The sequence below is a fragment of the Lampris incognitus genome, chromosome 19 (assembly GCF_029633865.1).
Source record: "Lampris incognitus isolate fLamInc1 chromosome 19, fLamInc1.hap2, whole genome shotgun sequence".
Taxonomy (NCBI): Eukaryota; Metazoa; Chordata; class Actinopteri; order Lampriformes; family Lampridae; genus Lampris; species Lampris incognitus.
This window is the reverse complement of record NC_079229.1, coordinates 3,022,963-3,036,308: the sequence shown is the minus strand read 5'-3', so window position 1 is coordinate 3,036,308 and position 13,346 is coordinate 3,022,963. Positions and strand designations below refer to the sequence as shown.

The 13,346-nt window shown below is 47.3% G+C and overlaps 1 protein-coding gene across 1 annotated transcript in view; it reads left to right on the top strand.

The window, feature by feature from the left end:
- The first annotated feature begins 1,375 nt into the window (after positions 1-1,375).
- Positions 1,376-13,346, top strand: part of tgfbr1b (transforming growth factor, beta receptor 1 b) — a 66,543-nt gene continuing 54,572 nt past the window's right edge. Inside the window, exon 1 of the mRNA XM_056299014.1 lies at positions 1,376-1,503. Within this exon, the coding sequence (XP_056154989.1) occupies positions 1,434-1,503 (70 nt within the window). The 5' untranslated portion in view covers positions 1,376-1,433. The remainder of the gene's footprint in view (positions 1,504-13,346) is intronic.

Here is a 13,346-nt window from a genome sequence, read left to right as displayed (position 1 = left end):
TTCTTTCATGTCTGTGGTCTCGTCCCTCCCTCCCCCTCCAGTCTGTCTGCTGTTGCCTCTGTGTCTGTGCTCCTCTCTGTCCATCGCTCCATTTATTTCTCTCATCTATGTGTTGCATCCCCACTCGTCTCTTTCTATCCTTTATCTCTTGCTAAGTAAACTGTCAACCGGGGCCTCTTCCCCAAGGTTAGTTATACAGGACTTTGTACTTTGTAGAAAACTATACACCGATACACAAAGGTTGAGGAAAATAGAAGTAGAGCAGAAAGGGAGCACTTGTTGTAAGTTGCTGCACATCTGATGTGTATCTCGTGCATGTCAACTATACCTGGTGGACGGTGGATCACTGGATAAATAGCTTGGATATTGCAGAGAGGCTCAAATTTACTCTTGATCAATCTGCAGGAACCACTGATTGCAGTGGAACACATCATCTTACAAGCTCCCCACTCAAGTGCACTGCCAACTATACTCCCTGGGACGCCCGGCTGAGCCAGAGGCAACACTAGCATTGGGGTGCCAGCACCCCTGGAAGTCGTGGTTAACCCAATTCTATTTTAATCTACAGTAGTGGACAAGAGTAAATTAATGCACTGGTATGTAATTGGGTTACTTGCTTACTCGAGTGCACGAGCAGAGACCGAGGACCTTGCACAGACGGACACCAGATAATTGGCCATCATCAATCTCTGTCGTACTCTCCAGTGACTTGGTAGGGGGAAGGGGATGGGTCAAGAGAGCAAGAGCATGTGTGGACACAAAGGAGTGGTTAGGCAGCATAACACTGCGGGAGAAGAAAGGGGTTTGGGGAAGAATGAATGTGTTTCTGTGTGAGCGTGCATGGGTGCATGCATACGTATCGCATGAACAATGCACATGGACCCCCAACGCACTGCCGGCCCAACATGTTCTCCTCGGTGACATAGGGTATTTTTGTCTCATAGCTGCATGCTTCCCTTCTGTCTTTATATAGCGCAAAATGTGTTTGTAATGAATATTATACATACGATATGTATTGTGGGCGAATCTGCAGGAGAGTCATGTGATGGTTTGAGACTGAATAATACGGCTTGTGCCATAATCAGCCGCTGTTCTAACTGAGCTTCTGGCTCTAAATGTATTGGCGCTTGTTTTAGCAACATGAAGTAAATTAGGGTCGTGATGCTGCCGGCGCAGACCTAATATACTGGAGGAGCTTTAGTTGCGGAGGAGCTTTAGTTTCGGCGGCGGCGGCTTGTGAGGAAGCTGGAGAGCAGCCGGAGAAGCGGAGCAGCAACAGTGTGTTTACAGCGCCTCTGGCGCTGTGGGCGGGGCGTGGCCGCCGCCTCAGCCAATCACAGCGGCTTTCTCTTCCCACAGACGAGCGAAGCAGAAGTTGTGAGAGGCGACGAGAGAGCAGCGGTCTACTAGTCTGGAGTCCGTCTGAGGCCACGATGGAGACGATCCCGTGTTGTGTGGTTCTGGTTATCCTATTGTTCGTGACGAGGGTACAAGAAGGCGACGGTAAGTGCCCGCGTGTCCGGGGGGAGGTGGGTGGGGGGGGGGTCGGCGGAGGCACCGCGCGCGCCTCTCCGTGCGCTGGTGAAGGTGTAGCTGGTCGGCCATCCCCTTGTGAAGCTCTTTGTTACAGAAGCGGCCGCCTGAAGCAGCCGAGCGAGGCTCACAAAGATGGCGCTGGTCGGCGCCAGTAGTGCTGGCTGTCGGGAGGACTGTTGTGGGGGGGAGGGGAGGGGAGGGGAGGGGGGGACTGTGTGTGTGTGATGGGCTGTCGGCTCGGTTCGGTCGGAACCACATTCCACGGGTCGGGTTTGGGCCGTAGCGTTTGCTCTCCGCTTGGCTAAGATCGGCGGGCTCCTCCCTCCCGAGCGCTTAGGAGGCGTCAGTGAAGCAAGAGCGAAGTTAGCAGCCGCGCGCCGAGGCGGCTCTGCCTCCGCTCTCTTTTCGGTGTCGCTCGTGGAAATGGACGATGTCACAGGTCCCGGGCGGGAGGTGCCGGGGAGGGGGGGATCGGCGAAGCCGTGCCGACATAGGGAAGTTGGGGCGTCCCTGCTGCGCGTCGGTGGAAGGCGGCGGGCTGCTCCGCGTCCGCTGGGTGGTGACCGTTATCTGACGGTGCTGCCGTACCCTTCCCCACCACCACCACCCCCCCACCATGTCTCAGCCCTGTCACTACTTTGTCTTGTGGGCGGAATCGGCGTTGTAGTGTCTTCCAGCTTTACTTCGGACTGACAGCCAACTGACACATCGGCGGAGACGTGGCGGTACTTCGGCTTGTGTTGCCGAACACGGTTGTTCGGTCCGGCTTCACAACTGACCGGCCGTGTTCGAGCCGTCACCTCCACGTCTGTGGCAAAGACGTCCATGTTCCTGGCTAACAGCCCTCGAGCACCGCCAGCCACCAAGTCCGCAACCTGGCCCGGAACTGCCAGCGTGCTCTAGCGAGGTGTTGCTGCCTAGCAGAGCCACAGTGGTGGCTCGGAGGGCTTCCTCGGGGCTGCTTAAATGAGCACTTGGTTATAAACAAGGCAATGCTAAGTATTTCCCCGCAAGCTACGGAATGCCAGTTTAGGGCTGGAAAACAGAAGTGCCACTACAAGGTGACTGCATTGCCCTGTTATCTGCGAAGACCCAGAGGGAAGGACGCTTGTTTTATTGTCCCGCCTGGCCACATGGTTAACGCCTCAAACGTCATGTTAAACAGCCTGTTTGGAAATTGTGGAATTACTTTTTATTCAGTGTGTCACACTCCGCCTGCCCTGTTCAGTCGGGAGGCATCAGTCTGTGTTGTGCTTTTGACGAGGCTGATGTGGTTTTGCATTTTGCGTTGCAAGCACATTTGATTTCTTTGTTTCAACACCCAGCATGTGATTTCAAAAGGGTAGTGCATTTTCCCCCTCAAACGCAATTTTCCCCCCCATTGACTCCCAGCCTCCTAGTGTGTGACACTCCTTTATGTGCTGTTGATTCATGCTGCCTTACACTTTAGCACAGAAACGCTGAGGATGTAAAGAGATTCCCATGCCCTGTTTACCTATGCAGGGACCAGTCTCCCAGCCCTCCTCTCGTGTAACCCACCGCTGGATAGAAGGCTAGCAAGCCAGCATATTTGCTCAGGAAAAGGAAGGGGAAATCCATATGTTATTAAGAACTGTAAGATTGTCATTGTACGAGCTATGGTGGTAAAAAAAAACCCCACATAATTCACATCAGAAATGAAAACCAATAACTTTGTGTAAATGCGATGCATTCTCTCTCCATCTCATTTTTCTGTCCTTACTTTTGCACTGACCAGAGCAGGCCATTTAAAGAGAGTGCATCTTAGCTCCCTGCCTGAAATGAGAGTGGGATTTGAGATTTAGTAGGCCTACTTCTCCATTCCCCATAACTCTGTACGTTGGTATGTTGTATTTGTTGCTCTTTAGCAGTATGGACCTTAAAGAATAACACTATGCATGTAGACAAAAGTAGTACTGTCAGTATTGAAGGTTAGTACTGGTTTCCACTCCAAATACTGATTACCTGTTGCAGATGTATTTTTGATACTGACCTGTGTTTTGTTCAGCCTATTATCACACAGCTGTTTACCAACTGGCTACCAATATAGGGAGTCTGTTTTGCAAGCCTGACCGTTGGCCAAGCATACCACTGTCAAATTGGGGGGGGGGGGTTAACGTAAAGTAGGCTACAAAGATAAAGCTGTTGACTTTGCTGACTTTATTCAATACTTAGTGAAGCTAGTGCCTGCTTAGTAAATACAGCCAAAGATTCACATCATATATTCAACCTGTCTTGGTTTCCAGTGCAAAAGGCAGCTGGTCATGACTGTATAATGACTTACTTCCCGGCCTGTCCGGGGTGTCTCCCCGCCTGCCGCCCAATGACTGCTGGGATAGGCTCCAGCATCCCCACGCCCCTGACAGCAGAACAACTTACTTCCTGGCTGTATAATGACTTACTTTCATGGAATAATGTCTGTGTAAGTCATCCAACAGTTTTGCAACTTGACATCCTTTGTCAACAAATGTAGAGTTTAGGTCCAGTTCTTTTTGATACTGTCATAGTTAGAGTCAGTAAGGCTTTGGTGTAGCAGACCAATATGTTTTAATTTTGTTTCGGCCTATTTACTCAACCACGATTGACATTAAAGCTGTTTTTCAAGGGAGTCCTGGCCAAGACTGGCAGCAACACAATAACAGAGTTATAAACAATAAAAAAAATCAGTCACAAACCACATGCAATAGACAACCGAAGTCTCAAATACACAAGTATGCCCAAACAGCTGATTAAAATATTTGCATCCAAATGTTTGTCTATTTTTCTTTTTAATTTTGGATTTAAAATCATATAATAAGATTAATTTGTTGAGTTTTGAGTCCTTTTATAACTTGTTCCAAGCAGATGGTCCAGAATACAAAAATGCTCCTTTTCCGATCTTTGTTGCTGAGCCTCCTAACGCTGAAGTTGATGGTTTGTCGCAGGGAGAGCAATTGGCAGTGCTTTTGGACGGGGAACTCTTAGGGGTAATAGATCCCTCCCTTGCATTTAGTGACTCCTACAGGTGATGGCGTGCCCTACAGCTTCCGGAAGCTCTGGAGGGAAAGGCCTTTGTGACACCATTTCCACCAAATGGGGCTGGTGCTGGTCTCAGCTCCTGAAGCTAATGTAGAACCATCTCGAGCATTTGCACTGCAAAGAAACGACTCCTCGGCTTGCAAAGTCTGCTCCACTCTGGTCCTGTTAGAATCCAGAAACCTGGGACATTGGGGTCGGGGTGCAGGGTAATACCGTCATCGCCTAAACAAGAAGCAATATGAGCAGCGAAGAGTGTTTTGAGGTTTGACTAAAACAAAAATGACTTAGATTAATGCCAAAATTAATCACCACTGGACTTCTGTTCCCTCCTAGGTGACAGCCACATTTGGTTACGTCATTGTTCACTTCTCACAGCCATGGAAACATGGAGCTAGTTTGTGAAAAGGTTTTCTGGTACCAGCACGGCCAGTGCTGGTGGAAAAATTTAACGCTGCCCTGGAAAAAGATGGTAGATGAAAGGAAGCAGCCCCACGTGAATGTGAGGATGCACGTACAACTTATGAAGTCCCTCCCGCCCCCCAGACTGTTATAGTGGGCGTACAATGGAGGCTTGATATGCCAAGTTGGAATTAACAAAAGGAAGAAAAAAAAACCTCCCCGTACATATTTTTTATGGTTACATATTGCATGTGTGAATGCATGGATTACCCTGCTAAAGTGGCTGCTGGAGAAGAAAAGCTTTAAGTTAATTTAATACCCCCCCCCCCCCCCCGAAAAAAAAACATAACAAAAAAACACACACACACCTATACACGCAACATTTGGAGGCCATTTTTGTGGCTGTTGTCTGTACAGGGAAATGCCTGAGTTCCATTGTTTTTTTGCTTTTTCTGTCAATACCATACTAGGGGTCTGGAGTTGTGGTGCAGGAATGCCAGGCATGTGGGTGACCCTGGATGCTCGTTGTCCTGGCCCAAGAAACCACGACTAATTGGAGAGGTTATAACCATGCCAGTGGCCATTAGATTCAGAGGCACTGATGCGTTCATGAACAGCCACTCCACTTTGCTCTGCTTTGTATGTGTGTGTGTGTGTGTGTGTGGGGGGGGGGGTCAGTTGCTGAGTCTGGCTTTTCATGAGAAAGAGGGACAGAAATCTGTTCTATTGAATGGATGAACACTCAGAGCTGACCATGCACACACACACCTTCAGTGGATTGTATATTCTTGTTGTGTTACAGAATAAGAAAACTGTATCGAGAGGAAATAAATCTAATGTAAGACCACATCCTAAAATTAACAAACCTGTGGTGTTAGCCAAAATTTCCTGCCGAAGGAGGTAGGCCTATGGTAAACCGCCAAACTACAGATAACGTTGCTTTTTCATCATGGTAAGAAAAAAAATCCATACTACCACAGTCCTAACAGCTGCTGTGCACATGAATCGACTCTGCATAACTAGTCCACAGACTTCCGGTTTCTACTGCAGTGGTCATACCAGTTTCCTGTTTGTTGATGTGTGCTTTTGACAATGGCATGTTTTTCACGATGCTTGCCAGATTTACTATGGGTAAATGTCAACAATATGCACGATCCATCCACAATTCCGTCCGTCCGCTCGTCCTCGTAATTGTGGACGTAACTTGATATGTACAACTTGAAACTTTCCCCCCCCACTTGCTGGCAGGTGAAAGTTTGTGGACAGTTGTGTGCATGTCGTTGACATTTATCCATGGTAAATCTTGCAGGCATCACGAAAAATATGCCATTGTCAATAACACGTGCCAACAAAAAGGAAACTGGTATGACCGCTGCAGTAGAAACCGGAAGTCAGTGGCCTACAGTCGTGCACAGCCGATTGCAGAATTTACCTTTGTAATCTTTAATCCTGGAGAGGAGCTCCATCAGGAGTCGTGACAACTTTCTCTTTCGGCTACACAACGTGCACCACTTATTCCTTCAACCTAACAACAACAACAAAAACCCGCGCAGCGGAAGTGTGTCACTGTTGTAACCGGTTATTTTCTTGCCCGGTGCGGGATTCGATACGAGGTGTACTGCATCACAAGGCGACATCACTAACCGTTCGGCTAAAGGGTTAGACTCGTTAGCTAGGGACTAACGTGTCTTATTAGTAGTTTACACGAACCGAGAAAACAGCAGCTGTAGACAAACGTTCCTACTCGCTCGATAAGGGGAATTATGTGTCCCTATAACCACTACAATCCTCCCATTTTTCTCCACATTTTAAAGACCCGGGGCTGTATTCATAAAACATTTTAAGGCTAAAAGTGGTTAGAGATGAAACGGTTTCATGATAAACCACGCTACGATTCCCGACGGTTAATATTAACGTTTCCAATTTTAATATCACCAAAACCATGTGTGATTACCGCGCTTTGAAAAACCCGGTAACTAATGTCCAACATCAACCGAAGTTAGCAACACTCCCCCACATGCAGGGCTGCTTCTGCCTCTGCTTCTGCCTCTGCTTCTGCCTCTGCTCTGCCTCTGCTTCTGCCTCTGCTTCTGCCTCTGCTTCTGCTTCTGCCTCTGCCTCTGCTTCTGCTGCTTCTGCCTCTGCTTCTGCCTCTGCTGCTTCTGCTTCTGCCTCTGCTTCTGCCTCTGCTTCTGCTGCTTCTGCTTCTGCTGCTTATGCTTCTGCTTCTGCTGCCTCTGCTTCTGCTTCTGCTGCCTCTGCTTCTGCCTCTGCTTCTGCTGCTTCTGCTGCTTCTGCTGCTTCTGCTTCTGCTGCTTCTGCTGCTTCTGCTTCTGCTGCTTCTGCTGCTTCTGCCTCTGCTTCTGCTTCTGCTGCTTCTGCTGCCTCTGCTTCTGCTTCTTCTGCCTCTGCTTCTGCCTCTGCCTCTGCTTCTGCTTCTGCCTCTGCTTCTGCTGCTTCTGCCTCTGCTTCTGCTGCTTCTGCCTCTACTTCTTCTGCCTCTGCTTCTGCCTCTGCCTCTGCTTCTGCCTCTGCTTCTTCTGCCTCTGCTTCTGCCTCTGCCTCTGCTTCTGCCTCTGCTGCTGCTTCTGCCTCTGCTTCTGCCTCTGCTTCTGCCTCTGCTTCTGCCTCTGCCTCTGCTTCTGCTGCTGCCTCTGCTTCTGCCTCTGCCTCTGCCTTTGCTTCTGCCTCTGCTTCTGCTTCTGCCTCTGCCGCTTCTGCCTCTGCCTTTGCTTCTGCCTCTGCCTCTGCCTTTGCTTCTGCCTCTGCTTCTGCTTCTGCCGCTTCTGCCTCTGCCTTTGCTTTTGCTTCTGCCTCTGCTTCTGCCTCTGCTTCTGCCTCTGCTTCTGCTTCTGCTTCTGCTTCCACGTCCTCTTCCAGCTTAGAGGTACACCACCGCCACCCACTGGACTGGAGTGTGGAAGCAGGTGTGTAGGCGCAGCATGCAACGTGGGTTTGTTTTACGGCAGTGAAAACACAGCGGAAGGCAGTGACAGTGCTCCAGTGGACATTGTTTAGCCTTCACGTGCTCGGGTATTTTTGAAAACGGGGTTTTTCCTCCATCGTTCTTAAAAATAAAAAAATCTCCGTCCAAATGAAAATGCAACAACACATGCTACTCAACACAATGAATGCGCTGTCAAGAGCATGCTAAACCAACAGGTGGCGATATAACCCTAACCTTAAAGCCACGTTATCCAATCAGACGCCTGAAAATGGAAAAAAGAAAAGCCAACAACCAAAAACTCTGTTGTCCCTGTCTACACTTCAGCACTGAAAACGGAGTTCGTGAAAATCTTCACCCTGGAAGGAAGGAGTTTTTCAAAAGGTCCGTTTTCAGTGACCTAAAACGCAGTTTGCATGTGGACAGAAGACCAACACGCAAAGAGAAATCTACGTTTTCAAAATACCCGTGTGTGTGTGTGTGTGTGTGTGTGTGTGTGTGTGTGTGTGTGGACTAGGCATGAGAAGAACAAGTCTGAAGTGTGGTCGTGTTCTGGTTTTTATAAGAGTGGAAACTTGATGGAAGCAGGGTCACCCCGTGTGCTGAACGTGCACAGAGATTGTTTGTATTGCTTTCTGATGCACATGTGATTTGTGTGCATAAGGTTGTGTTCATTCAAACCTGCACTAGGGAAACTTTTCATGAAAAAAATCCCTTCGTTAGCAAACCAAATAGCAGAGTTTGGCTGCACAACAGAAACCCCCCAACAGCGATGCATGAAACGGTGACGTTGCCTTTACGAGCTCTTCCGATCAGGCAGGACCAGTGCTGCGAACCCTGCCAGACTAGAGCTCAGGACCGGAGTGTAGACTGTGAGGACATGTCTTCCTGCTGGCTGCTTTCTTATCAGCAATGTGCACAAAGTGCACCTGCCTTTCATGGCCACATGGTACCATTCTTATTGGTGTTGCTCATTTGATATGGTTTTCATATTTCACATAAGGTTATTTTGTGTTATTTTTATTTGTTATTATTATTTTGTTATTATATATATTAATATTATCTTATTTGTTATTTTACTGTTTACACAATGTACATACTACTGCTAAGTTCATTTCTGGTTTTCAGTATACAACTTGGTAAAATTATTTTCGAACATTTTCAGCACATTTTAACAATGCCATGATAATACTGATAACCGTGATAATTTTGGTCAGTATAATCGTGATATGAAATTTTCATACCGTCTCTAAAAGTTGCTCCTAACTCACTGATATGGAAGCAACTCCTAAAACAATGGACGTGTCAGGATTCCTAAATGTTTGGGATAAGTGTATTTCACCAAGCATCTTGGTACTAAAACCAGCTCCAGAATCTGTAATAGGAAGGAGTCGTGAAGACGCCTCCTGCGTAACTAAAGCCAAATGAAAAACAGTTGTGACATGGCTGCTGCAGAGAATATGCCTTGTGATTGGGTCAACGTGCTTGAAACTTTAGATGATAACGAGCTTCACCCTATCACCCTAATCACAGGGTCTTATGATGATAGCAGAGCTGCTCAGGTATGCAGCACTGTTTCCCAGTAATGCATCGAACTGTTGGGGCCACAGTTTAATTTCTGCCACCTCACTTTCATGTTGCTGAGATTAAAAAAAAAACCCACTGTTGTCACTTAAGCAGTCTTTAAAGTAATTAAAAACTGATAGTTTTTTTGGGGGGGGGTTTCCCTCCTTTGTCTCCTCAATTGTACTTGGCCAATTACCCCACTCTTCCGAGCCGTCCCGGTCGCTGCTCCACCCCCTCTGCTGATCCGGGGAGGGCTGCAGACTACCACATGCCTCCTCCGACACATGTGGAGTCGCCAGCCGCTTCTTTTCACCTGACAGTGAGGAGTTTCACCAGGGGGACGTGGCGCATGGGAGGATCACGCTATTCCCCCCAGTTCCCCTGCCCCCCGGAACAGGTGCCCTGACCGACCAGAGGAGGCGCTAGTGCAGCGATCAGGACACATATCCACATCTGGCTTCCCTTCCGCAGACACGGCCAGTTGTGTCTGTAGGGACGCCCAACCAAGCCGGAGGCAACACGGGGATTCGATCCGGCGGGCACCATGCTGCCGTACCATCCTCCCTGCTGTGCTGCTGCAGCACACACACTCCTGTCCTAATGTGTGTTCTGTTTTTCTTAGCGATAAGAGTAGGTATCGATTAAGTTAAGGTACTAATTTATTAAATTGTTTGGGGCTGCAGTTGTTCAGGAAGTAGAGCAGGTCGTCCAGTAACTGGGGGGTTGCTGGTTCGATCCTCAGCTCCTCCTGGGAAAATAAGTCGATGTATCCCTGAGCAAGAGGCCTTACCCCTAATTGCTCCTGATGAGTTGGTTGTTACCTTGAATGTTTGACAGTGCCATCGGCGTGGGGAGATGTGAAGCATGAATTGTGATGTGCTTTGAGAGGCTGTTGCAGCTGGGAGAGCACTATGTCAATGTCGTCCATTTTTGTCTTAGTTTGTTGAAATGTTGAATTGCTAGTATGCACACATTGCTTGTTTTGCAAAAGAATGCACAACATACATTATGCAAAAGAATGTAATAAATGTTACAACTTATGTATTTGTTGTCCTACATAGACAAGGGTTTCTCAACGGTGGTACCGTTCGCCAGTGGGCGCTCAGAGTATGATGGGGGGGGGGTCATAACAGCCATTCATTTAAACTGACACCAGTGCTTGAAGTGGGCTGGTACTCATTGGTGTTACAAGGAAGTTGGTTTCCCATTATTATGATGAACTTTTGGCGATTTTGCGCTGTGATGGCCCGGCGGCCTGTCCAGGGTGTCTCTCCGCCTGCCGCCCAGTGACTGCTGGGATAGGCTCCAGTATCCCCACAACCCTGAGAGCAGGATAAGCAGTTTGGATAATGGATGGATGGATGGATGTTCTCGAGTGCCAAGTTGCTCGCTTGAACACGAGCACTTCGCATAGCGTAGCCTATGTTGGCCTTGTTTTGTGGCTCAGCTTCACTTATGTTTTTCACAGTGTGCATTTTGTCTTTGCTTTCATTCTGTATTCTATCAAAAGATTTGTTTCACCATATTAACAAGATTCCATGTTGCTAAAACTGCTTTTGCCAGCTTGTTTTCCCATAAAAAATACTATGTCTCACAGAATGAAATCAAAGATGCAAAGCACACTTTGAAAAATCCAGTGGCGCTGTGACCACTTTTTTTCGTGACTTTTTTTTTTTGACAATTTGTCAGTTTTGTGAATTTGTGACGATTGTGACAGAAGGGTACCAGCAAGAGTTAAAGGGAAGGTTTACAAGATGGTAGTGGGACCAGCTATGTTGTATGGTTTGGAGACAGTGGCACTGATGAAAAGACAGGAGGTGGAGCTGGAGGTGGCAGAGATGAAGATGCTAAGATTTTCACTGGGAGTGATGAAGAAGGACAGGATTAGGAACGATTATATTAGAGGGACAGCTCAGGTTGGACGGTTTGGAGACAAAGCAAGAGAGACAAGATGGAGATGGTGTGGACATGTGTGGAGGAGAGATGCTGGGTATATTGGGAGAAGGATGCTGAATATGGAGCTGCCAGGGAAGAGGAGAAGAGGAAGGCCAAACAGGAGGTTTATGGATGTGGTGAGGGAGGACATGCAGGTGGCTGGTGTGACAGAGGAAGAGATGGAAACGGATGATCTGCTGTGGCGACCCCAAACGGGAACAGCTGAAAGTAGTAGTAGACTGTGACAGAAAGCAAGTGTCTGTTAATTTAGGACACTCATTTCAGTGTGTGGGCGAATCTCACGGTCCATAGTTTAAAGATACGCTAAATGGTCAGAAGTATATGGGCACCCCTTGTAATCAGTGGACTTGGCTTTTTCAGCCACATCCATTGCAGGTAGGTGCATAAAATTAAGCATACGTCCATTCATAATATACAACCCTGCTAGAGCTGCCCTGGTCAACTGTAAGTGCTGTTATTGTGAAGTGGAAGTGTGCAGGAGCAACAACGGGTCAGCAGCAAACTGGTAAGCCACACAAGCTCACAGAATGGGTCCTGTTCGCTCATGTAGTGTGTAAAAATTGTCAATTTTTTGTTGCAATACTCCCTATCCGCGATAAAATCCTGTAACGTCCCATCCCTAAATGTAACGTAGGCTACATGGAAAAGGGTAAGCCTGAGTATCACGGAGACTAATTCAGTGCACAGAATAGTGGAGGCTATTATGAAAGGTGAGCATAAAAAGTACAGTGATGTCACATTTGCAACATTAAGTGCAACATTAATATTAACTGTTCTTAACAGTCATGCAAATGATGTTTTACTTGAAATGTTTGGCAGAGTGGCCTGGGTGGCTGAAAGGCTCTTGACCTCAACTGTTGTCCCAGTCCATTCTGGTGTGTAGGCTATTGTAATGCTTAGTTTGTTTCCAAGGCTGTGGTGTGGTATCTTTTTCAGCTTGCTGTCCCTCTCATGGTCACCATGTAAGCTGCAGCTGAAGTGTGTGTGTATGCAGTTTCATGCACACATGGGTATGCGCAGCTTTGGTTTTATGCTAAGTAACTTTGTGCAAGTTTTTTGTTTGTGTGTATTTTTTGTGTGGGCTTGTATGTGTTTCGTAGCATGGGGCACCTGTCTTGTGAGACAGGGGTGTAGGATAGAACAGCTGCTGGGCTGCCGTTCTATCTTGCACCTCTTTGTTACACCAAACTAGCCAGCAGACCAGCAGCCAGCTAGCAGAGCAGCAGCCAGCTAGCGATGCCAGTGCTCCTGAGGTCAACCCGCTGCATATTCATAAGGCTAGTGCTCCAGACAGCCCCAGCTCTCACGTTTTCATCTGCTCGCCTCTCATTCCCCTCTTTTCCTTTGTCTTTCCTCTGTCGTGCTCAGCTTTTTTTCCAGTTCATTGTCTTAAGCTTTTAACTTTTTACTACCTACATCTTATCCGTATAACCTAGTGTGATATTTTCGATAGATAGATAGATAGATAGATAGATAGATAGATAGATAGATAGATAGATAGATCGATGTACTTTATTGATCCCAAATTTGGAAATTCTTGTGTTACAGCAAAATAAAATAAACTGGCTCAATACAGCACATATATTTAAAAATAATCTTAACATACTCTATACACATTTGTATTGTTTTTTTGTGCATAGAGTACAAAATGTTGAAATACACCCACAACTCTTAATTAATATTCCATCCATCCACTATCTATACCCGCTTAAAGCGACTCAGGGTTCCAGGACTGGAGTCTATGCCAACAGGTGTGGGGCAGAGGGAAGGGCAACACCCTAGACAGGTTGTCGGTCCATCACAAGGCCCACACACACCATTCATACAACATCCACATGTATGGTCCATTTATATAAGAAACTGGAATACCTGGAGGAAAAACAGGCAAACACCAGGAGAACATGCAAAC